The 24,138-nt window shown below is 43.0% G+C and overlaps 1 protein-coding gene across 6 annotated transcripts in view; it reads right to left on the bottom strand.

The window, feature by feature from the left end:
• Positions 1–24,138, bottom strand: part of IQCK (IQ motif containing K) — a 126,397-nt gene that overhangs the window by 92,405 nt on the left and 9,854 nt on the right. For all 6 annotated transcript variants that reach the window (XR_009535134.1, XR_009535135.1, XM_060122571.1 and 3 more), the window contains exons 3-4: positions 22,324–22,453; positions 21,288–21,385 (exon numbers count right to left, since the gene is read on the bottom strand). Coding sequence is in view for 4 of the 6 variants with exons in the window: in XM_060122571.1 (XP_059978554.1) it covers positions 21,288–21,385; positions 22,324–22,453 (228 nt within the window). In the remaining 2 variants the exon portion in view is untranslated. The remainder of the gene's footprint in view (positions 1–21,287; positions 21,386–22,323; positions 22,454–24,138) is intronic.

Below are 24,138 nucleotides of genomic sequence, written 5' to 3'. Positions count from 1 at the left end.
CCTTCTACCCACACTATGACCTGCCCTTTCTCTCTGTTGTCTGACAACCTCACGCCCCAGACAGGAGAATCTGATTGGGCTGGTTAGACACTACCCAGGATGGACCACCCCTGTTGGGCAGAGCAATGCCAGACCATTTCCCAGCCACTTGCCATCCCTGAGAGGCTGCCCACAGGGCCTGAAACTTATTCCTGGCTCAGTCACTTGTGGCCAGAGTGATGGGGACATGGACAAAGCAGGGACAAGGGCCTGCAGTTATGGCTGTGGGCATGGCACCCACTTAGAATGTCATGGCCTCCTTTCCCACATAGATGTTCCCCATAAGAAACTTCCAGATACCCGAGACCACGCACCTCCCACCCAAACATGACAAAAGTGAACAATAACTATAATCCTAGGAATGAGCACACACATGGACGATAACCAGATGCCAAAATGCTTGCCACAGAAAACTTCAAACGGGTTCATTTTTTTCACCACTGCATTAGAATTTCATTAGTGAAAAATAATACTTCTCAAAAGAAGTCAAAAATATGGACTTGTAACACAAACTGTTGACCAAGACTTCCAGCATGAGCCACGTGGCCATTTCTAAAAGTGTTTTTGGTTTAAAAAAGTAACATTAAAGTAATTCTACCACACCTTTCCTGCAAGAATCTATTTTTTCCACTCCTTAGAAATTTTTTTCAAACAAAAGCTGATGGTACTTCTCATTTCCCTTATTAGTCAAGGACAGGAAATGGAGTTTCTTCCCTCACTGACCAGAGCCCTTGCACTTTTAAAAAGATATTCAGGTATTTTATTTTTTTTAAATACTAGAATAAATGACTATTACATGGGCAAGGAATATAAAAAGAAAAAAAAAGGTTTTGTTTTACTGAATTATTCATAGTAGAAAATTTTAATGCCATGAGATCATCAAAGGACTTACCAGGAGTTAGAAATAGTTTCCTGATACCAACTGTTGTTTACAAAACTCTTCACTGTAATGGAATTTGATGAGCAACCAAAGGCGAAAGGGAAAATTTTACATTGCATGGGATAGGATGGGGAAAGAGGTGGAAAGTCTTATCACCCCTATCCAGACTCTGCATTTAATCTGTATGTAAAGCTGAGATAAGGTTTATTTTCAGCCATCATTTTATTCATGTATAAAACTCCTGATTTCTTTCCAAATTAAGCAAGGTGCACTGTTCCAGTTTGGCCTTGTTCAGTAAACATTTACTGAGGACCTGCTATGTGCCAGGCCCCATGCTAAATGCTAGAGATGACGAAATGAGTAGGGCATGGCCCACTGCGGTTATTAATTCAATGCCCAGCAACCACCCCCAAGCTGGGTAGTAGCTGTGATGAGTATAGAGGATAAACCCCATCTCTAGCTCCGGGTGTGAACCCTGATAAGGCAGTCGAGATGATCCCACCTCACCTGCCACCTACACGGAAACCAATCTGGTCCACATTCATCCTGACCAAAGGGATTCACTGACTCAGGATGGACACGTAATTAATTTCAGAGTGATAAGATGTGGGAGGAGACGTGCTGGGGCTTCTGGGAAACCATTTCATTTGCTTTTCTGAAAGAGCTTGAGCGTTCTCTCCTTCTGGCTGAGGCAAAACCTAGGACAGTGGCCATTGCTGTGTTACTGTTTTGAGGGAAGCCAGCTTAAGGATAAAGCTGACTCTATAAGAGGCCAAGCAGAGAGACAGAAAAAAACCAGGTTTTCAATTACATCACTGAGCACCTGAATCAAACCAATCCCGAAGCCTTCCTTCTTTATCTCAGAAACTTCTAGTTTCTAGCTCCCTGAGCCAGTAAATCCCCTTTATTATTTCAGCCACTTTCCTGCTAGTTGAAACATAATGAACTGTAGCCAAGATAGCTGCCCAGTATCCCTTCTGCCTTCTTCTGGTAACAGTGCCCTGAGTTCCTATTGGGGTCCACCCTTCCCAACTCTAAAGCTGTGTGCCTTGGGTAAGACTCCTTCCATTTGCCTAACAGCCCACTAAATGCCCCTAGTTCCAAGGATTGATTCCAGAGTAGGTCATTGACCTGAGCCAGTTGGATTAGAGAGGAACTCTGGGAGAGACTTTCTCTTCCTCTGCTACCCTTGAGCCTTATGAAATGGGGGATGGTGCCACAGGGGAGGGACCGTTTGAGGGTGGAGCCAAGCCAGAGCAAACAGAATCGAGAGACAGAGGGGGAACGAAGTCATGAAGACATCACTGGGCCCCCAGATCAAGCTGTAAAGGAAGATCTCCCCATGGGCCTCTTGTCTTCATAATAAACAAACAAAAAATCCTCTTCTACTTAAGTCAGTTAGAATGGGGTTTTCTGTCACTTGCAGGACCTGCCTCAAGGAGTTAACACCAGCAAATATGGGGATGTTAGCTCTGCATACTTAACACATCCAGCTGAAACAAACTCTTGAGTTCAGACTACTTTTTACTGCTAACAATAAACCTCACATCAAAAACTGCTTACAGTAAAAATCATTAACTTTATACTCTGAGCGCCCAAAATATATTCAGAGATGCATTGGAAAGAATTTCCCAGTGAAGTTTATCACAGCCACTAAGCCAGCTATGCTTAATATAGCAGTCCAATTAAGTTCTAATTAAGTTCTGATCTCTTGTGTTTCAATTAAGCTAATCTAAAGGCATGGCTGAATGTCAGGGGATCGGTTAAGAACATCAAGCCAACTGTAATGTCTAGTCTTTATAATGATATTTACGTGTCTCAAACTTAATTTACTCCAGTGGAATACAACCCAGTACATGAGAGAACAGGAATGGTATTATAACCTTTTAATCAACCATCCGTCTAAAGAGACTGCTGAATGTCTATCTTAACAATTGCACAGTTGATTTCCTGCCTTAAAACCTTTTCCCCCTTCCAACTCACATAGACTCTGGCAGCCCAGGGGCACCAGGGAAGGCAGCTATCACTATAAATGGAAGATCAGGAAGGTCAAGGTCAACAGAGACTCTGTAAGTCTGCAAGTCTGTAAGTCTGTAACTCTGCAAGTCTTCGTGAAAATTCAGCTCCCACGAAAACTCCTATGTCAGTATTGAAATACTTGCAAAACTAGCTTCACAGTCATGTCTCCAAGAGACCAAAGGGTCTGGAACAATCCCTTCAAGGTATGCCCTCTGCTTACAGAAGATGGAGAAGACGTGTCAGGGCCTGTGTAAAAGGAAGCTTCTGGCAGAGGCTCTGATGGCATGTCTGTCCTGATCCATGTCACGATTCCTGCCTGAAACTGGATTTATTCTTTCTTTCACTGTCAACCTGGACCCATCTCTCCTCTCTCTGGTTTTTCACTTGCTGACATCTGCCTCTCTGAGTCCCTTCTTCAAACACAATTCTTAATAACAAGAGCTACCCCTTACTGAGCTAAATGCTGTACTCACATCATCTCATTCAATCCTCCAACAGCTGTGGGGAGGTGGATACTATGATTATCACCCTCCCATTTAACAGATAAGAAAACTGAGGCTCACAGAGTTTAAGGAATCTCCCCAGGGACCCAGAGGGGGATTCAGGGCCCCTGTCCTGCCAGAGCGTCCACCTTTCTCAGCCTAATCTTCACCACCCAAACCCCATGTGGCCAGATTCAGCCCACATCTTCCTTACACACTGCCCTCATTTCCAGTCTTCTGTTCCAGGTCTAAGGAACTTTTTTCCAATTTAATTTTGTTCTTATTTTATTGCTACTTTTCACCATAGCTGTGCCAGTCCCTGAGCTAAATGGTTTAAATACATTACCTTATTTAATTCTCATAAATTCCCTATGTGAAGCAATTATTGTTATCATTATTTCCATTTTACAGGGGAGGAAACTGAGGCTTAGGAAGGTTAAGGTTACAAGGTCACAATGCTAGCAAGGTCCAAGGCCACATATCTAGGAGAAGGTAGAGCTGGGCCTTAAATTCAGGTGAGCATGGCCCAAAACTCCATGCTGAGCTTCCCTTAGACAGCCTCCCATGTAATGACAACAGCAGCTACTACTGTAAAAATCTGGATGGTTCCAGGACTTCAGAACCAGGGTCAGCAAACGTTTTCTGAAAGGGTCAGATAGTAAATATTTTAGGCTTGTGTTCCAGCTCTTCAGCTTTGCCACTATAGTACGAAAGTGGCCACAAACAATATGGAAAGCAATGGGTGTGACTGTGTTCCAGTAAAACTTCACTTACAAAAACAGATGGCGGACGCCAAGGGCCAGAGTGTGCAGCCCTGTGCTTCAAAACATTATCAGTAACAGATAGATACTCTTTCAAGCGGAAGCATGGAAAAATCCATAGTTCTTGGTTTCTGACACAGAGGTTTGACTTCAAGAAAGCTGTTTCACCTCTTCTTTCTATTTTCTGGATAACCCTTTATTCTAAGGGATTAACAGTTTAAACATCCTTTAGGTCTAAGACTAGTTTATGACTTGGGTTTTCTCTTCCTAAAAAGTAGCAGGAGAAATGCAGCTCTCTATACAACCAAGAAGTTCAATGACTTATTTTAAGATATGTTCTTGTAAAAAACCAATCAATTGAATCTTATTTTCCTTCGTTTTAAAAAATGGCTTCTATCCATTAGACATAAATTCTCAAGAGAAATCTGGGATACTTGCTGACTGTCTTCCTTCCTTCCTTCCTTCCTTCCTTCCTTCCTTCCTTCCTTCCTTCCTTCCTTCCTTCCTACTTTCTTTCCTTCCATCCTTCCTTCTCACTAACTGTGATGCTAGCATCTCTTTAACACTTGGCGGTCTCTTCATATTGCATTGTCAGGTTCTGAGCTCACCATAATTTCTGAGAGTTATGTTTAGATTTTTACAAATAAATATCATTTCTTTAAGGCACTAGTATTTTAAGGATGAGGAAAGTCCATCCTTGGCCATGTGTAATATCCAGAAAGTAGTAACAAGGATACCACCTTCCATTCATTCAAGCAACAGTTGGTCACCCAGAAGGGGCCATGGGGGAATGACATTCCTTTCACAGACTGGCTATTTTCCAAGATAATGTTAATAGTGTCAACAACAGTTACATGTAATGAATGCCTTCCAAGTGTCAGGCACTCTTTTAAATTTTACTTAACTCATTTATCCTCACAACAACTACACATTATTAGGTTCTTATGATTATTCCCACTTTACAGATTAGGAAATAGGGGCACAGAAAGGCTAAATACCTTCCCCCAAAGTCATTTAAGAGTAAATGGAGGGCTTCCCTGGTGGCGCAGTGGTTAAGAATCCGTCTGCCAATGCAGGGGACACGGGTTTGAGCCCTGGTCTGGGAAGATCCCACATGCCGCGTGGCAGCTAAGCCCGTGCGCCACTGCTACTGAGACTGCATGCCTAGAGCCCATGCTCCGCAACGAGAAGCCACCACAATGAGAAGCCCACGCACCGCAACGAAGAGTAGCTCCCGCTCGCCGCAACTAGAGAAAGCCCGCGTGCAACAAAGAAGACCCAACACAGCCAAAAATTAAAAAATAAAATAAAATTTAAAAAAAGAGTAAATGAAAAAAGAATTTGAACCCGGTTGGACTCCAGAGCTAGCTCCTTCACACATTACCTAATGTAATCCTCAGTCATCCTGTCTGTGGTTTACAAATGAGGAGAGGAGGAAGCTGTAGGCAAGTAACTTCCCTGAAGATACTAGGCTAGAGACAGAAGTCAAACCTGCCACCTGCTGCCAAATCCATTTTATTTCTAATGCAGTGTAAGAGGTAAATTGCAAAAAAGGGCCATTCTCCACCCCTCCCTGTATACATGTCTTCCCACCAAGAGATGGACTCTATTTCTCACTCCTTGAATCTGGGCTGGCCTCATGCCTTGCTTTGGCCAATGTGACACAGCAAAAGTGACACTGTACCAGTTCCAAGCCTCAGGTTCAAGAGCCTTGAGGACTTCTACTTAAATTCTTGCAACCCTGTCCATCTGTCATGTGAGCAATCCAGGGTTAAACTGATGGAGGATGAGAGACCAAGTGGAACAGAGATGATCCATCCCAACTGACGCCATCTTAGACCAGCCAGCACCCAGCCTACCTGGTAGCTGACCACAAACACATGAACAAACCCAGCCAAAGCCAGAAGAACCTCCCAGCTGAGCCCAGTCCAAATTGCTGACTTGCAGAACAGTGAGCTAAATAAATTGTTGTTTTAAGACACTAGCTTTTGAGGTAGTTTGTTATGTAGCAAAAAGTTAACTGATGCCAGAGTATAAAAAATGAAACGCAATTTATGGCCAAATGGTAACATTCTCCCTATCAAGTGGCCAGTCAAGACTGCTACCATAGCCACCCGGCACAGAACCATGCCCCTGAAGGCAAGAGAACAAAGCTTTAGAGTAGAGCAGGAAAATCCTATCACAGAGCCACTGCCTTTATTTTGTAGGACAACCATGGGGTTATCCTCAAGTCAGAGCCTGCTGGCTTTCTTTTTAAAGCCTTGTCTTTTGAGGATGACTTTGATTTTTAGAAACAAAAGCAACTCCCAGCCAAGTTTGGAGAATGAAGTGATCAATGTTGCTTTTGTTAAAAAGAAGAAAGAAAAGAAGCATGACTATACAGCTATAATAAGACTTTCTTGCACGGTTTACAAACTGGATCTGACAGCGATTCCAAGAGTTGCAAAGGGAAGGCTTTTCAGCACTAGCAGCTTTATTGACATAGTAGAACTGGGTGCCAGGCTCCAAAGCCTGACTCCTGCTTCAAACCCAGGCTCTTCCTCTTAGGAGCCATGTGAACTTCTCAGTCTCAGGTTTCCTCAGCAACAAAATGAGACAGTAAAATCGCCCATTCAAAGTGTTACTGTGATGATTAAATGAGACCACAATGTGAAATAATGCCTGGCATTTAGGAAGTACTCTTGATTGCCATTAATCACCATTGATTAATCACACAGATGGTAACTGTTTGGTAACGATAGGTCATTATGAAACAGCCCTTAACTTTGAGCCATATTTCCTATTTAGGTGCTAGATTCCAAAATGAAAAATTGAGATCTGCTGTCTGAACCCATTTAAATGTCATGACATTCAATCAAATGTAATAAGGTCAGGTTAAAAACTTGGTTTCCTCCACTCTTAGGTATCTACCCAAGAGAAATGAAAACATATGCTCACAAAGACTTGTAATCAAATGTTCACAGCAGCTTTATTCATAATAGCCAAAAACTGGAAGCAACCCCAAAACAAAGTCCATGCAATGAAAACATTATTCAGCAATAAAAATGAATTAAGTACTGCTACCTGCTACAACATAAACGAACGTCAGAAACACTGTACTAAGTGAAATAAACCAGATGCAAAAGACTATATTGTGTGTGATTCTATTCCCATGAAATGTCCAGAAAAGGTAAATCTATAGAGATAAAAAAATAGATCAGTGGTTGCCTGGGGGCAGGAGTAGGAATGAGAAGTAACAGCAAACGATCACTAGAGATATTTTGTGATGATGGGAATGTTCTAAAATTAGGTTGTGGTGCACAACTCTAAATTTGCTCCACTTAAAAAGAGTGGATTTTTAAAAATCATTTTTTTAAAGTGTGGCAAAATATACACAACATAAAATTTACCGTCCTAACCATTTTTTAGTGTGCAATTCAGTAGTGTTAAGTACCTTCACATTGTTGTGTAACCAATCTGCAGAATTCTTTTCATCTTGCAAAACAAATTCCACACCCATTAAACAACAACTTCCCATGCCCCCGTCCCCCAGGCCCTGGAAACCAGCATTCCACTTTCTGTCCCTATGAATTTGACTACTCCAGGTGTCTCATATAAGCAGAATCATACAATATTTGTCTTTTTTGGTGACTGGCTTATTTCACTCAGCATAATGTCCTCAAGTTTCATCCATGTGGTAACATATGACAGAATTTCCTTCCCATTTAAGGCTGAATAATATTACATTGTATGGATATACCATATTTTGTTTATCTATTCATCTATGATGGACACTTTTGTAAATAGTGGATTTTATGGTATGTAAATTGTACTTCAATAAAGCTGTTCAAAAAAAGTTTTATTTATACATCCTCCTGTCAAAGGACCTTATGGTCATTTCCATTTCAAATAATACTGCATTTAATGTCCTTCTTCAGAGCTCTTTGTGTACAACTATTGAGAGTTTTTGCAGCAGCGTACAACCTTAGAAGAGACATGTCTAGTCAAATAGTATGTTTATTTTCTATTTTACTAGAAAGTTCTGCCAACTTTTTCTCCAGAAGGGTGGTACCAATTATGTACTGATACATGAAAGTTCTCTTTTCCACAGCTTCAACCATTTCTTATATTGTGAAACATTTATATTTTTGCTAATCTGCGAGACATGATACCACTGTGGTTTTATTTTTATTTCCTTCAACGTTAGCGAGACTGAGCATCTTTTGATTTGTTCTTGGCTCTCTGGGTCTCCCCTTTTGTGAACTTCCTGATCCTATCCTTTGTTTATTTTTCTATTTCATAGTTCTATTGTGTTGTTCACTTTTTTCTTATTGATTTATAGAAACTCCTTACAGGCTGGATACTAACCTGTTGTCTATGTTGCAAGTAAGCAGAACAGATTAATAGATAAGAGTCAAGTCAATAAAAGGCAGAGATCAATAGGAGATAGAAAATGGAGAGCCTGAGATCAGGACCACTGCGATATTCATTGTTGTTATTCTCCGTGTGCTTCCCACAGGGCCTAAGAATAATCATAACAGTATCAAGTTATTTATTGAGCACTTGCTATGTGCCAGGTATTACCCCCATGATCTAGCTTGATGCTCAGAACAAGCTGGTGAAGTAGACATGGTCCCTCTTTCACACATGAAAAACTGAGACTCGGTGATAGGAGGTTATTCAAGTAAGTAGCCCAACTGAGATTCCAACCCAGCTTTATCGATTCTAATACCTTCTCTTAAAATTTTTAAAAAATTTTATCAAATAATACCTATGCATAAAGGATCAAATAATATTAAAATAGCCTTTGCTCTTTTTTTTTTTTTTGGCTGCGTTGGGTCTTCGTTGCTGCACGCGGGCTTTCTCTTGTTGCAGCGAGTAGGGGCTACTCTTCGTTGCAGTGTGCGGGCTTCTCATTGCAGTGGCTTCTCTTGTTGCAGAGCATGGGCTCTAGGTACACGGGCTTCAGTAGTTGTGGCACGCAGGCTCACTAGTTGTGGCGCACGGGCTTACTTGCTCCATGGCATGTGGGATATTCCCAGACCAGGGCTCGAACCCGTGTCCCCTGCATTGGCAGGTGGATTCTTAACCACTGTGCCACCAGGGAAGCCCAACCCTTGCTCTTAACTACCACATTATACTTCCTTACATAATCAGAGTCCAAAAATATTTGCTGAATGGATGAATCAAAAATCATTACCGAAGACACATATCAACAAGATTTAGCAGTTGAATCCAGGAAGCATGGTGGGGAAAGGTTTCTTATCTGAGGCAGACCGAAGACAGAGGAGGATACTCACAACTAGAGTCCCCAAGTGCATAAAGAAATATAAGCAATAATTTTCAATGAAGTGTCATTTAGAATACCAAGAAATCAGAAAATTATATGCCCAACAACAGGCAATAGGTTCAATGCATCAAGGTGCAGCCCCACTATGAAAGTCCACAGAGTTGTTATATGTGGCATTAAGGAAAGATGTTCCTGATATATTGCTAAGTAGAAAGTGCAAGTTACAAACAGTGAGTATAATGTTAAAAAAAATACATTAGTATGTACTAAATATAAAAGTATGAGTGTATGTGAATTTTAAAAAGCCTACCAAGATATTTAACATTAACAGGGCTAGAATTATGACGGATGTGGGGTTTTTGGTTGTTTGACTTTGTTTTTCTTATTGGTAGTTTCTAATTTTTCTATACAAAGCAAGTATTACTTGTATAATAATCATTCCATTCTTACCTCTTTTTTAAAATGGGCAAAGGTCAAGAGTCCTTTAAAGGAGTGGGGTTTAAAAGTAAGAGACCTCAAGAACAGATTCCAGATCCAAAGGGCAGGTGAGGCAGGCTCAGGGTCTGGATCGAGACTGAGCTAACGCAGTTCAGTCTGGGTGGGAGGGCAGGAGCCAGCAGGGGCCAGCAAGGGCACTGCAAACAGCCTGCAGGGGCAGGGGTGGGCTGCAGCCTCCATCATTTGGGTCAAGAGTTGATTTCCTGGAGTGGTTAAGGGCTGAGCCTTAAAGTCAGAAGGACAGGTTGGCATCCTGGCTCTGCCTCTAACTAGCTCAGCAACCTGTGTGTGCAAGTAAAGTTGTTCATTCTTTCTAGTCTGCAGTTTCCACATTTAAAGAATGATAAGAACACCACCTACAGCACAAGGCTGATCTTGAAAATCAGTGAGACCTTGTAAACAAATGTTGAGCATCACAGAACCTGGCATAAAGGAGACACCTCATAAATGGTAGTAGTTATGTTCCTAAGGATGTGGTCTGGTGGCAGGGGGGATCAGTATGTCCTGATGGGCAGGTTGGACAGTCAGCAAATAGTGAAGAAATGCAGACCAGGAACTCATAGGAGAACTTAAGAGTACAAACCAGAGATCACCAGTTGGTGAGATCTAGCTTACAAATGTGCTCTGTTTGGCACGCTGTGTTTAATCTTTTTGAAAATTAACTGTTGGTCTTCCCTGGTGGCACAGTGGTTAAGAATCTGCCTGCCAGTGCAGGGGACACGGATTCGAGCCCTGGTCCGGGAAGATCCCACATGCTGTAGAGCAACTAAGCCCACACGCCACAACTACTGAGCCTGCGTGCCAAGCATGGGTTCTAGGCACACGGGCTTCAGAAGTTGTGGCACATGGGCTCAGTAGTTGTGGCTCACGGGCTCTAGAGCGCAGGCTCAGTAGTTGTGGCACGTGGGCTTCGTTGCTCTGCAGCATGTGGGATCTTCCCAGATCAGGGCTCGAACGCGTGTCCCCTGCATTGGCAGGCGGATTCTTAACCACTGCGCCATCAGGGAAGCCCAAAATAAATAAATTTTAAAAAAAAGAAAGAAAGAAAATTAACTGTCAAAAGTATTTTAAAAATTAATCAGGACAGTTCATGGTAAAATATGAATTGGGGGCTTCTATTGAAAACTCAGGAGGTATGGCCACACTGAGCCCATGTTCTGCATGGTGACGATCAGTAGGAAATGAGAAACGTAGCAGCTGCCCCTGTAGTGCGTGAGCTTCTGTGGTGGCCACAAGGCCCAACCACTCCCTGGTGTCTCTTTATTGTTATTCCATGCCTGTTTCATTATCTACTTGGCCCTGCAGCCCTTTGAATGTTTTTCCCTTAAAATAAACAGTGCTGATGTCCTGGGTGCAGTAGGTTGAATAATTACCCCACAAAGATGTCCAGGTCCTAATCCCCAAAAGCTGTGAATGTTACCTTACACAGCAAAAGAACTTTGCAGATGTGATTAAATTAAGGATCATGAGATGGGAAGCTTATCCAGGTGGGACCAATGTAATCACAATAGTTCTTACAAGGGAGGAAGGAGGGTAAGAGTCAGACAAGATGTGATGATGGGAGCAGAGGTCAGAGTGATACTATCGCTGGCTGTGAAGATAGACGAGGGCTATGAGCCTAGGAATGTGCAGCCTCTAGAAATGGAAAAAGGCAAATAGATAGATCCTCCCCTAGGTCCTCCAGAAGGAACACAGTCCTGCAGACCCAATTTAGACTTCTGAACCAGAGATATTCTATGCCCTGCGATTATGAGTCCTGAATCTAAAACTTAGCTCCATTTAATATATAAACACAAAGTCTTTCTGCATGGTTTTAATATACATTGATTTTTCCAGAAGAGTGACTATCATGTATATTAAGAGAAAATTGTACCGTGTTTTATTCAGAACCTCAGTTTCTCACCATTTCAGAAAATCATATCACCAAGGACAATATCACTTACATGATTTGAGTGACTGATATAACACATGTGACTCTGCCTTTTGTAGCTGCTGTGTTCATTGTGAGTCTATGCATAGGTGCAAGCAAGTGACTACCTCATATCTTCTAGTGTAGTTTGATTTGAGCTTTGAAAAAGGAAATACATGTTACCTATATTACAAATGATTTTTATTTTCTTTCTCATTTATATTATAGCCCACTATAATATAAATGGCCACTATATACATATATTTGAAATTATTGTATGGATAGATTACGATGATAGTGGCCCCTATTGATCATGCCTCCTGGGTCCATGCCCCTTAGCAATGTGACTCTGCTACTTCTTCTACATGGAGTCCATTTCTTGCTCACTGTTGAGTTGCTTTGTTGAGTTGCTGGCCTTGTGAGCTGTTCTGAGCAATGCAATGCAATGGAAGTGATGCTGGAGTTCCAGAGCTCCGGCCCTACACTTCTGCCTTTGGCCTTTTGGAAAGCTGCCCTGAAAACAGCAGGCTGTGAAGGAGCTGGTCTGGTCAGCTGGAGGACGAGAGCCAGGCAGAGAGGAGCTGAAGAGCCAAGAGCCAGCACTGAGGCCCCAGACAGGTGAGTGAGGGCAGCCTGGACCTCCCAGTGCAGCCTCGACACCAGCTGAAAGCAGCCACATGGGTGAGTCGAGGTGAGACTGACAGAAGAACCGCCAAGTCTCACTGGCAAAAAGAAATAATAAATCATTGTTTCTTCCAGCCATGAAGTTTTCAGGTAGTTTACTGTCAACAATACATCAATCAGGTAACTGATAAATAGGTAGCAGGACTAAGCCTTTCATTTCAGGATAGGTAAGAAGGGCACTATAATATATGATGATAAGGGGGGAGTGGGCCCACCAGGGTTGAGAGCCATCGCCCTGATGAATTCCCATTGCTCTCAAAATAAACCCCACACTCCTCACTGGCCTACACGATACGGCTGCGCAGAGCGACCTTGCCGGCCTCACCTCCCGTCTCGTTTGCTCACTCCGCTCCTGCTCTGTTGGCCACCTTTCTGCTTTGTCCCTGGAAGAGGCCACTGAATTTGGCGGTACTGGGTCATTAAGGAAACTTGAAAAGAGTTGAACCAGAGCATTGTTGGTGCCAGAGGGTCACACATTAAAGAGAATGAATGGTAAAAAGTTGGAGATGAGGTGGTTTACACAGTGTGCCACTGACCATGAAGGAGACAAAGAAAATCACCTCGACAGGGCAGCAAGGTCAAAGAGATGGGTTGGAAATTGTTATTTATTTATAACTTCTATTTTTTCTGATTACAAAAATAAGTCATTATTATTTTAAAATTTTCAAATACTACTGAAATACTAAAATATAATATAGGAGAACAAAGGCTCCAAAAGTGTCATCTCTCCCCCAACTTACATGTGATTTTTCATTTATTGGCTAACAATTTGGATACTATTATCTACATTCAGGAAATGCCTGTACAATATCTATTATTGGCCCACAGATATGCTTCTACCAGCTATTTGTACAAACTAACCATTTCCAGTCATTACCTTTCACAGAGTATAGCTGTTTAACAACATATAAACCACTGCTAGCACCCAGCTAATTTCACAGCAAAACTAAGAGGCTCATCGACTTTATTTATAGGTGGTCAGTGTAATGCCCTACAGATGCCACTTAAATTTTCTCTATGACCTTTTTACACATAGTTGAAAACAACCTTCTGGGAAAGGATTAAAGAAATCTATTTCACTTGCTGAATTCATATCATGAAATGAGCAGGGTCTTCATTTACTTCTAATGCTGACATAACTCATGGAAATTATACATTTATGGTTTACTCCTCTAATTGTATTCTCTAAAAATTAAGGAATAGAGGAATATCTGGTTATTAAATAATCTGAATTTTATTCTGAGCATTTGAAAGATTTAAATATCTAATGACAAGCAAACTATTTGGTTATGAAATTCATCAGTCTAATTCATAATATCTAAAATGGCATATATACAAAATTGGGTTATTATGAATCGAAATCAAAATCATCAAGCTTGCACACTCTGTCCCAGGCAGAGTCTGTCTGATTCCATAGGCCAGATTCTGAACCACTGGACCATGTGCCATAGACCTCCTCATTCACATAGACACAGACACACACACACAGACACACACACACACACAGACACACACACACACACAGACACACACACACACACACACACACACACACACACACACACACACACACACACACACACACACACACACACCAGGTGTATGAGTAATTGACCAAATGCTTTATGGCCTAGTCATTAGGCGTCGTCTCTCTCTCTGGTTTTCCTTGAGGTGTCCTGGTGCTCACAGGACAATCTAATGAAAGGCTCTGCCCCACGAGGTGTCTGCCCCAGGCCTGCCTAGCATCTTAGTCCTCTTCTCTAGTGCCTCCAGATCATTTCTTTTTTTTCTTTTTTAATATTTATTTATTCATTTGGCTGCGCCAGGTCTTAGTTGTGGCATGTAGGATCTTAAGTTGCATAATGCAGGATCTTGTTCCCTGACCAGGGATCAAACCTGGGTCCCCTGCATCGGGAGTATGGAGTTTTTGCCACTGGACCACCAGGGAAGTCCCCAGATCATCTTTCCTATCCAAATCTAGCCTCTGCTTTTGAAAGCCATTAGACCTGCCGTCAGCATGGTCCAGTCGTCAAATTCCTAGACTCAGGAAACAGGCTGCTCGTTTGACTCTCGGCTCTGCCACTCACTAGTTATGTACTTGGCTTGTTGATTAACCCTGGTGCCGCACGGCCCTCATCTGTAAGACGGCAAGAATAGAACCCACGTCAGAAGACTGTTGGGAGCGTTAAATGAGCTTCCGCAGCTAAAGTGCTTAAAACAGTGTCTGGCACAAAGTACGGGCTCTAAATGTGCTAGAAACTACTATTCTTGAATTCCAGCCTCTTTTTCAACTCTCTGGCTCTCCACTGGCTGTGAGGCTCCTTCAATTTTAGACGATTTGTTCCTTCCTCAGCTCTAGCTCCAGGGGACCCGACAGATCTGGACAGCCTCCCCATGGTCTACCTACCTCCGGAAGTAATAAATCCAGACAGTGCAGGTACACTTAGTAAATGACCTCTTGCATGTAACAGCTATGTGCTCCTGTAACTTAATTATGATCTTAAAAGTAGGCTCTGACTTTTGCAGAATCATATTCATTTATTCATCCCACAACTATTAGTGGGTCCCTACTACGTTCCAGGTATTGCTGGAACAATATCACAGGACAAAACAGAAAATGAGGAAAGCACGAAAAAATAACTAGAAGTCAGCATTTTAAGGGCAAAATACAAATCAGCAATTATTCTTAAGTGACCTAATACAAATGCCGTTTCAAGATATAATTTGAATGGCCCTAATTAACAATGAATTATGCTGCTGTTCAAGAGCCATTTGGATGCACATTCAATTGTGGGTGACAGATAAGAATGCTCCCGTTATGTAATTTTGGCTGGAGGCTGGTTATCATTCAGTTTAAGCATCTATTCCCAATGACAGGATGTGAGGAAGAGCTGAATCAAGAAAATGCAAATCTGTTGTGCAGATCTGGATAAGAGGAGCTCCACTTGGGTCTGACAAATGTTGAGATGGCAATAATGTAATTTTTAAGCCAGCAAAAATAACCCACAAAAGACTACGTGATGTCGGGGGCGGGGGGGAGGTGGGGAGGGAATCAAATTTAATTAAGAAATCCTAAAATCCTGAATCAGGATTGGCATGGAAAGAAGTAATGATAATTCACCCATCTTGCCTATTTGAAGCGTTCAAATACTGAACTTCCAGGTAAAGACTGAAGAGAAGGCGGGGCAGGAAGGTAACATTCAACGGTGCTTGTGAGCACCCTTCAGTGAGTCATCCTCCTGGTAACGAGAGCACCTCTGTCATCCCTTTAGTAGTTGAGGATTACTCACAGATTACATAGGGTCACACTGCAAGGAAGTGGTCACACTAGGTGTCTAGCTGCCTGTAAAGTTTATCAATTCTTGCAAGTTATCAGTTTTAGGAACCCACTTTTTTTACATCCTTTGATCATTCATTATAGCATTGAAAGTCTAATGCTCCATTCAAGCACCTGCAGCATTTGAGGTTTCATCTGTTTTCATTTAGTCCCAGTGGCAGCTCATCCATGGGATGTCAAAGATGAAGTATGAGTTGGCACAAGGATGCCTCATTACTCTCTAATACAAATAGAAATTTCTCTGATTCTTTAAAAGCGTTTTATCATTGCCTGGAGGCTGGAAACTGTTTTTAGCCCCCCTCGTTACAAAATTATTTATGGGCAAAAATTAGACATGCAACCCTCAATGTAAAATCTTAATTACTGTCCTTTTAGCTGATTTTTGTATAAATTAGAAGAATAACAGTTGAATAAATTAGAATAAAGGCTGCACAAGTGAATATAACTGCCTTAAGGTCTAGAAGTGAATGTCTAGCACCAGATCCACGCTCGCTGTTTCTCCATATTCATTCTTCTTTTGGAGGAGCAAAAGAGAACAAAGGGGAAGAAAATAAAAGCTACCTTTATCCTTCAGCTACCGAGGGCTTTGCTACTCATCTGTGGTTTCCTTGAGGACAGGGCCAGACTTGTCCTCTCTGGGTCCCCAGGGCCTGGCCCCATGATCAGCACATAGTAGGGCTTAAGAAATGTTTGTTCAAAGGAACTGAACTTGGGTGGCTTAATATGTTTGCAAATATTCTCACACATATCCAAACAAAGGTTATTCCATTGTGCTCATTTATTTCATTGTTTAATCACTGCGTTCCATCCTTTGATCAAGCTAATAAAAGGCAGGGTACACTGAATATACTTTGGCCAACAGCAGGATTAAAAACAAAGACCCTTGAAATATGACTTGCAGAATTGTCTGGTCTCTCTCATTTAGCAGCAGGACCTGAAGCCAGAGAGGCAAGGCCATCTGATACATACAGGGTCAGGCCAAGGGCTCTGCTCTCTGGCCCCCAGCCTCACTACCATTCCATATGGCCACGCCTTGCCCTGTTTAACACCACACAGAGGAGGGGAAGCTCAGTTACAAATGGGGGACAAGAATTAAGTCGTCAGGGGAAGCCAAACAAGCAAATGAAAAATACACAAGAATAGAAGCAGTTTAGATTTTATAACTTAAGGCAAGTAGCAATCTGTTCTCCAGAAAAGAACCACAAATTTAAAAAATTTGTATTTCCTGGAGCTATTCAGAGGACAGCCTCCAAGCCCCATTTTTTGAGAGGGATGAAAGCACAGGCTCTCGGAACATCTGGACCTTGGCTGAAGACCTGCTCCATTGCTCACTAGCTGAGTGATCTTAGGTAATTCTCGACTTCTCTGAGTTCCAGGGACCTCCTCTGTAAAAAGCGGTTGATGGAAAAGGGGATCTGGCTTAGAGGTTGATTGTAAGGGTGAAATGTGATGATGCGTATAAAGCAATTTGACCAGTGATGACACACAGTAGACAACTAACCAGTGAGATAGCTTCTCTGACCATTAATACGATCACTAACTATTATGATAGCAGCAGTCAAACCACAAGTGAGGGGACCACCATGACCTGGATGGACAGTCAGTACCTGAATTGCTGGCATTCATTTTACCAGCTTTTTCTGTTTATAGTCCCCTTCAGCAGAGCAGCTTCTCATGTTAATGAAAATGGGGATTTGATCATTGTGTTTTTTTCTGGTTCAATCTGGACAACTGGTCTGTACCAGAATGTCAGGAGAATATAGTAGGATTAAGGTTTCCCAGATTTGAATTCACCAGGCCTGTGTCTCAAAACTAAGAATTTCTGCCAGAGCAATATGAAGAAAACCTTACAATTCTGTCTCTGTTGGGGTGAGAGGTGTGAAGCCCCCTACCACCACTCCCACCCACCAAAAGCTATGAATAGCGGTTGAAATGCATTTTGAGGAAGGAAGGGTAAGCCGAATGCTGCACTTTTCTTTGCTGAGTGGGCTATGCAGGCTGAGAGCCAGAGCTGAATTGTTCAGGACCCAAAAGGGGTCTGGACAGGCTGTGTGGGAGGAGATGCCTGGAGAGGACAGACGTGGTTCTAGAGAGGATTAATGAAGTATTGCTTGATAGATGCCAACAAAGCCCTCTTCCCACCTCCCTATGAAAGTATCAGCAAAATAAACCTTCTTCATGAAGTCCTTGTGTAAGCAGATGCTTGGGGGGGAGCTGGGACCAAGTACTGAATAAGGCCTCTGGGTAGCCAAGGAACAAGAGCAAGCCCACTCAGGTAATGGGTGTAACCCACCCTACCTGGGGAGAACCTGCAGCCCAGTAATACTAATGATCGATAATAAGTTAACAAAATAATAATAATAAGTTAACATTTACTGAGTTCTTCCTACATTCCAGGGACTGCCCTAAGTACTTTGTATGGGCCACCTCATTTCATCAGCATGATAATCCCATTGAAACTGTGCCCCATAGGGTTAACCGAAACTGGTGGCTAACAGAAATTCTTGAGCTTGTCTTGAGCAGATAAGGGAACTGCTTGTTAAAAGCCCCTGTGCTTATAACCTGCTTTCACTGATCAAGGATGCCTTAATTATTTTTGCAAATTGCATACCCTCCAAGCTTCATGTAGCCTAGATAATACATCACAAGACTCCGTAACCCGCCTCCTATAGATAACACCTCTGACGTATGGGTTGCTATAGTAACGGTGGCTTAAGCTGTTTTTCAGAAACTTGGAGTCAGCTCTTGTCCAGTTCAAGCAGGCTAAAACTGGCTGGGACCACCGACCCTAAAACTGGGCCTACACATTTGTCCCATGAATGACCTTGTGACGTCAGAGAGCCAAAAACTCCACCCTCAGATCATGCTAGCACCTCTATTTTCTGAACATGTATCCCATGAAGAAAGAAGCATGTAATTCAGATATACTTGTGCAGAGCAGTGATCACCTCACCCTTTTCCTGCCTCCAATCACCTTCCCCTGGACCTCTGACGGTATACTCTTCACCCATAAATATCCCAAGCCCCTTGCCTTCGGGAATGTGGACCTGAGACTTGTTATCCCATCTCCTCACTTGGCTGCCTGGTGAATAAACCCCTTCTCTGCTGCAAACCTCAGTGTCTTAGTATTTGGTTTGCTGTGCATCAGGCAAATGACCCTGGTTCAGTCCCTGGTTCAGTAACACCATGAGCAGGTGCTATGATCATCTTCATTTTACACATAAGGAAAAGATGGTGGCTCAGAAAGATGAGATAACTTGCCCAAGGCTGTACAGCCAGCTGGGGTGGAGGGAGATGTCAAAACCAGGTAACCCTGAGAACACATCCAGAGATGTGTTCTTAATCAATATGCCATAAACCAAAGCCCAGTTTACTAGTTAATTGCATAATTAATATATAAGGAGGGTTAGGCAGTGGAATTTGCCACCCACTGCTCTCTTACATTGACTAACTCACGAAATATATGGATGTCTTCTTCTCTCACCCCCCTTCATGGCGTTCCTCCAGGGATGAGCCCAAGAGAACAGCCTTCCCAGATAGAAGAAAGCTGGGTTTTGGTCAAGGACATAGTAGTAGAGGTGCTCCCCTAACGTCCAACTGTGCACTCATTTATTGAGGGCCAACTATGTATTCACCAGGGGCTAGGTACTGGGTAGGATATACTAGGCACTGAATAGAGATACAAAAATAAATCAGAGAATCTGTCCTCAAGGAACTTAAAATACTGGGGGAGACAGACATGTATAAAATGAAGTGTATTTGTGGGTCAAGGATGTCTTAATTTTCCACTAGAAGAGGAACAGATGAAATACTCTGAAATCTGAGGGCTGGGTTCAATTGCTTCCAGTTTGGGAACAGTAGGCCTGAAAGAGAAGCCACAGAGCTGAGTTTGAAAAAACAAATAGAACTTAAATATGCAGAGAAGAAGAACTCAAGGATTTTTTTCTCAAAAAAAAAAAAAAAATGAAGGAACATATGCACAGAAGCCGTGAAGTGTGGGGCAGGTACAGGGACCTCCAAGTGGTTCTATCTGCTGGAGGGTATCACCCAGGAAGGAGAACAGAGAGAGATGTCCTTCTAAGGAAGGAGGGAAAAGACTGCAGAGGGCCGTGAAAGCCAGGCTGAGGGGTCTTGGACTCCTTATGTGGATCCACGGTTCTCAAACAGTGTACCGTGGCCCAGCAGCGTACCCTAAACACCTCCTTCACAAGCGTGCTGACTGGTTCCAGATCAACGTCTCATAATTCGTTTCTGCTTCTACTAAAGACACAACTGTCACGGTGAGGCCTGTCAGAAGGAATGTTATGCTGAATGGACCAGTGGCAGTGAATTAGGGGGAGATATAAAGTGGGGTGACTAAGAGACAGGAGGGTCAGTATAACGTCAAGCCAGCACGAAAGTTGAGTGTTTGCTAGAGCACGTGAAAACGTTGTCTCTTCGGTATATAAAAGCATCAGGACAGTATCCTATTCTCACAGAGAGATCCTGTGCTGAAGGGCAACCAAGCAGGTGACACCATTATCTGTGAATGTTTTAAAGACGTGGGTCAAACAAATTGGGGTTTGCACTGTAGTTACAGCCAACTTTTTAAAATATCATTTTGAATCATTTAATTTGGATTTGAATCCTAGCTCTGCCATTCACCCTCGATCACCTTTCTGAATCTATCCCTTCGTCCGTTTTCTCATCTGCAAAATGCAGACAATATGAATCAAGGAACCTCACAGAACTGTTGGGAGTGATGATAAAGCCCTAAGCAAAGCACCCAGCAGAGCAAGCACTTGGTCAACGTGAAATGCTGTTGCTATTTTACTCTCTGCGTATAGGTCATCCAAAATTCTAGTACTGTGCAGGGAAGACACACACCCGACGTATACTGCCAACTGCAGAAAAGAGGGAGCCTCTGGGGTATTTACTTGGCAGCGCGCCAGGACTGGAACTCGATACAGATAACTAGCTGCAGTCACCGAGCGCTCACCATGGGCCAGGCCTCTCCTAAAGCAAGTACATTCGTGGCATTTGGCATGAAGTGGAGTAGGGGGAGCCCCGAGGTGGGATGGTCGATCCGGAGCTGGATAAAACGGCAGGAGAGCTATAATCTGTGCATGTCATAACGGGAGCAGGAAGACCCAAGACACCTGGCAGATGCCAATTGCCCAGGAGAAGGGCAGGCAGGGAGGCCAAGCGAGGCAGAAAACCTCCCCAGAGCCAGGCGGCCAGACAGATGGCAGTGCGTGTGTGTGCACAACTAGATGTCCCGGCCGGAGTTGGATAAGCGACTGAAACAAGGCTTTCCCTCCCAAAGGGATCATTTTGAAAACAGCCACTTGACGGTACTAAGATAATGAGCTACCACCTGATAAAAATGCATTATTGAGCATTTAGAAATAAAGAAACAAAACAACTGACCTCAAAACATTTTTCTTTCTTTGCTTGGTGAAGCAGGCTAGCCATTCCGGGAAGCAGAACTGGAAAGATGAACGTTTCCAAATATTCTTTAGGGGAACCTAAAACAAACAAAAAATTCCCACCAAAAATCCAAAATGGCTCAAGTTAATTTGGGAGAAACATTTGCTTCTGAACAAAAAAAGGTATTCTCCATTAATCAACATGACCATAAATGTTATATTTTACTCTAGACTGCTGAGTTGGGCTGATTACCGACGAAACTTAAAATATCCCTCTGAGCCTCTGTAGTCTGGTGGGGCTGTAGACAGGGTCCACACGGGGCCAGGGCCACAGGCACAGCCAGGAGGCTGGTGTAGCTGGAGGGAAATACGCAAGGGGAGTGTGGTAGGAACTGAGGTCAGAGGGGAACGGGGCGGGGGTACAAGGACCTAAGGGCACAGTAATAGTGGTTACCAAAGCCCAAAGCCCACTAGTGGAGGGAGCAGAACAAACCAGCGGGAGAGGGCCTGGCACCAGGGAGGGCGAGGACCAGGGACTCAGGGAGGAAGAAGAGGACGCCTGCATCTCTGGCTTCCACACACAAAGCAAGACAGCATGACATTTTCTTTTACTCTTTACATTTTCCCCCTTTGTATGTAATGTAGAACTTAAGTACTTAAGAACTCAAGAACTTAAGTGTCTTTCTTTCTTTTCAACCTTAAAGATACATCAGTGGACCCTGAGGGGGGAAAGTGGGAGAGCGGGTGGGATGAAGTCAGAGATTAGGATTGACATATATACACTAGTATGTATAAAATAGATAACTAATAGGAACCTGCTGTATAAAAAAATAAATAAAATAAAATTCAAAAATTCAAAAAAAGATACATCAGTGGAATAAAGGCTACTTCTCTTAAAAATAAAAATTAAACAAGAACACATTCTTTCTTATTACGTGGTCTCCCTGAGGTCTATCTGTCTACCCTGTCCCCACCCCATGGTTCTGCAATGTCGCAAGTCCTGAACTATAGAGCTGAGATTGCACTTCCTTACGTACATGTTTTTGGGTCGATTGTTTCCCGTTTAGCTTCAGGACAGGATACTTGTGGGACCACGGCTAAAGGAGCAGCTGGGTAAAGGTGTTCCGTGTTGAAGCCATAGAGAACCCTTTCCTCTGATGGTGACGCCTGGGGTGGCGGTAGGGAGGGAAATCAATTCATGTAGTTTAAATCATTGTATTTTCTTTTATAATATAACAAAAATAAAAGTCTGTGTCAGAATTTAGGTTCAAGGGGGCATACTGAGCACAAATCTTTCTCTTCTCTCCCAAGACACCTATAAAGGACAACCAAGAAATAAACCCATAACAAAGACTGGGAGGGCTGTCAATGGATGAGAGATCTCCAGACATTTCCAAAAGAAACAGAATAGGGCTTCCCTGGTGGCGCAGTGGTTAAGAATCCACCTGCCAATGCAGTGGACATGGGCTCAAGCCCTGGTCCAGGAAGATCCCACATGCCACGGATCAACTAAGTCCATGCGTCACAACTACTGAGCCTGTGCTCTAGAGCCCGCCAGCCACAACTACTGAGCCCACGTGCCACAACTACTGAAGCCCGCATGCCTAGAGCCCGTCCTCCGCAACAAGAGAAGCCACCGCAATGAGAAGCCCGTGCACCACAGCAAAGAGTAGACACCGCTTGCCGCAACTAGAGAAAGCCTGGGCACAGCAACGAAGACCCAATGCAGCCAAAAATAAATAAATAAATAAATTTACAAAAGAAACAGAATAAAGCCTGTTGTCAGATGAGAGGAGGAGTGGCAGGTCAGAATCCACAGGAGGAAACTGCCCCCAGAAGACGGGAGTCCACGTTCCCACCAGAATTCCAAAGGGCTTCAGAGGTTCAGTTCCTCACAGTGTGGGAATGAGACAGGAAACAATACACAGGAAAGGTTAAGTGAAAATCTGGCTGGAGACCCCGTGGCCTGCTGCCCCATCCTCCCTCCTCCTGCTTCTGCCCCCTTTGGCATTCACAGCAGCCTTTTATATCCTGCTCTCCCTACTTTCCAATGAATCTTCCGTAAACAAATTAAACAAACAGCCTGGGAAGGAGTAGAACTACTCAGGGTGCCATTTTGGCAGTCAAGAGAAAAAAAAACCTCAACATTGATGTGGAGGCTCCCAGCCCAGTCCCAAAATAGGGAGTCCCTGTCTGCTGACCCTGAAGAAAAGTCCTCCAGTGGACAATCACTCCCCATGAGCTCCCAGTCAGTGTTTTTATTCATGGAAGAGACCCAGCCAGAAAACAAACCAACATGTATGACAGTAGAAGAAAACTATACCAACTATGTAGAAATATCCACTCAGGCTTGCATTTTAAATTTTGAATAAATAATCAAAACTTTCTACATAGATGAAGAACATAAACAGCATAAAAGACAAAGATCAAGATCTATAAAGAACAACTGACCCTGAAGAAGCAAAAATAATTCAGGGGAGAGAACTGTAATTAGTATCTGCAGAGAAATTTGAGAAAGCATTGCATTCATAAAGCAAGAACAGGATGCTATGAAAAAGGAACAATCACAAGCCAAGGAAGTTCTTAGACACAGAATCTCTAATGGAGGCAGCTGCAGTGACATATTGAAGTCTAGTGACTTAGGTTTTTGTCTCATCCCTGTGACCCTGCTCAAGTCCCTTCATTTCTCAGAGCCTTACCTTTTTATTTTAAACTCCATTAAGTCCCTATTTTACTCCAAGCATACTGCCTTAGGGCCTCCCTTCCTGGCTGCCTTGTCCTTGGCCCTCTCTCCTTCCTTAGTACAGTCTTAGCCCACCCAGCTATGCAAAAAGAAATCTGCTCCATCTGCA

This window comes from Lagenorhynchus albirostris, chromosome 15 (assembly GCF_949774975.1).
Source record: "Lagenorhynchus albirostris chromosome 15, mLagAlb1.1, whole genome shotgun sequence".
Lineage (NCBI taxonomy): Eukaryota > Metazoa > Chordata > Mammalia > Artiodactyla > Delphinidae > Lagenorhynchus > Lagenorhynchus albirostris.
Note: the sequence above shows the minus strand (reverse complement) of the source record. Positions and strands in the feature narration are given on the sequence as shown.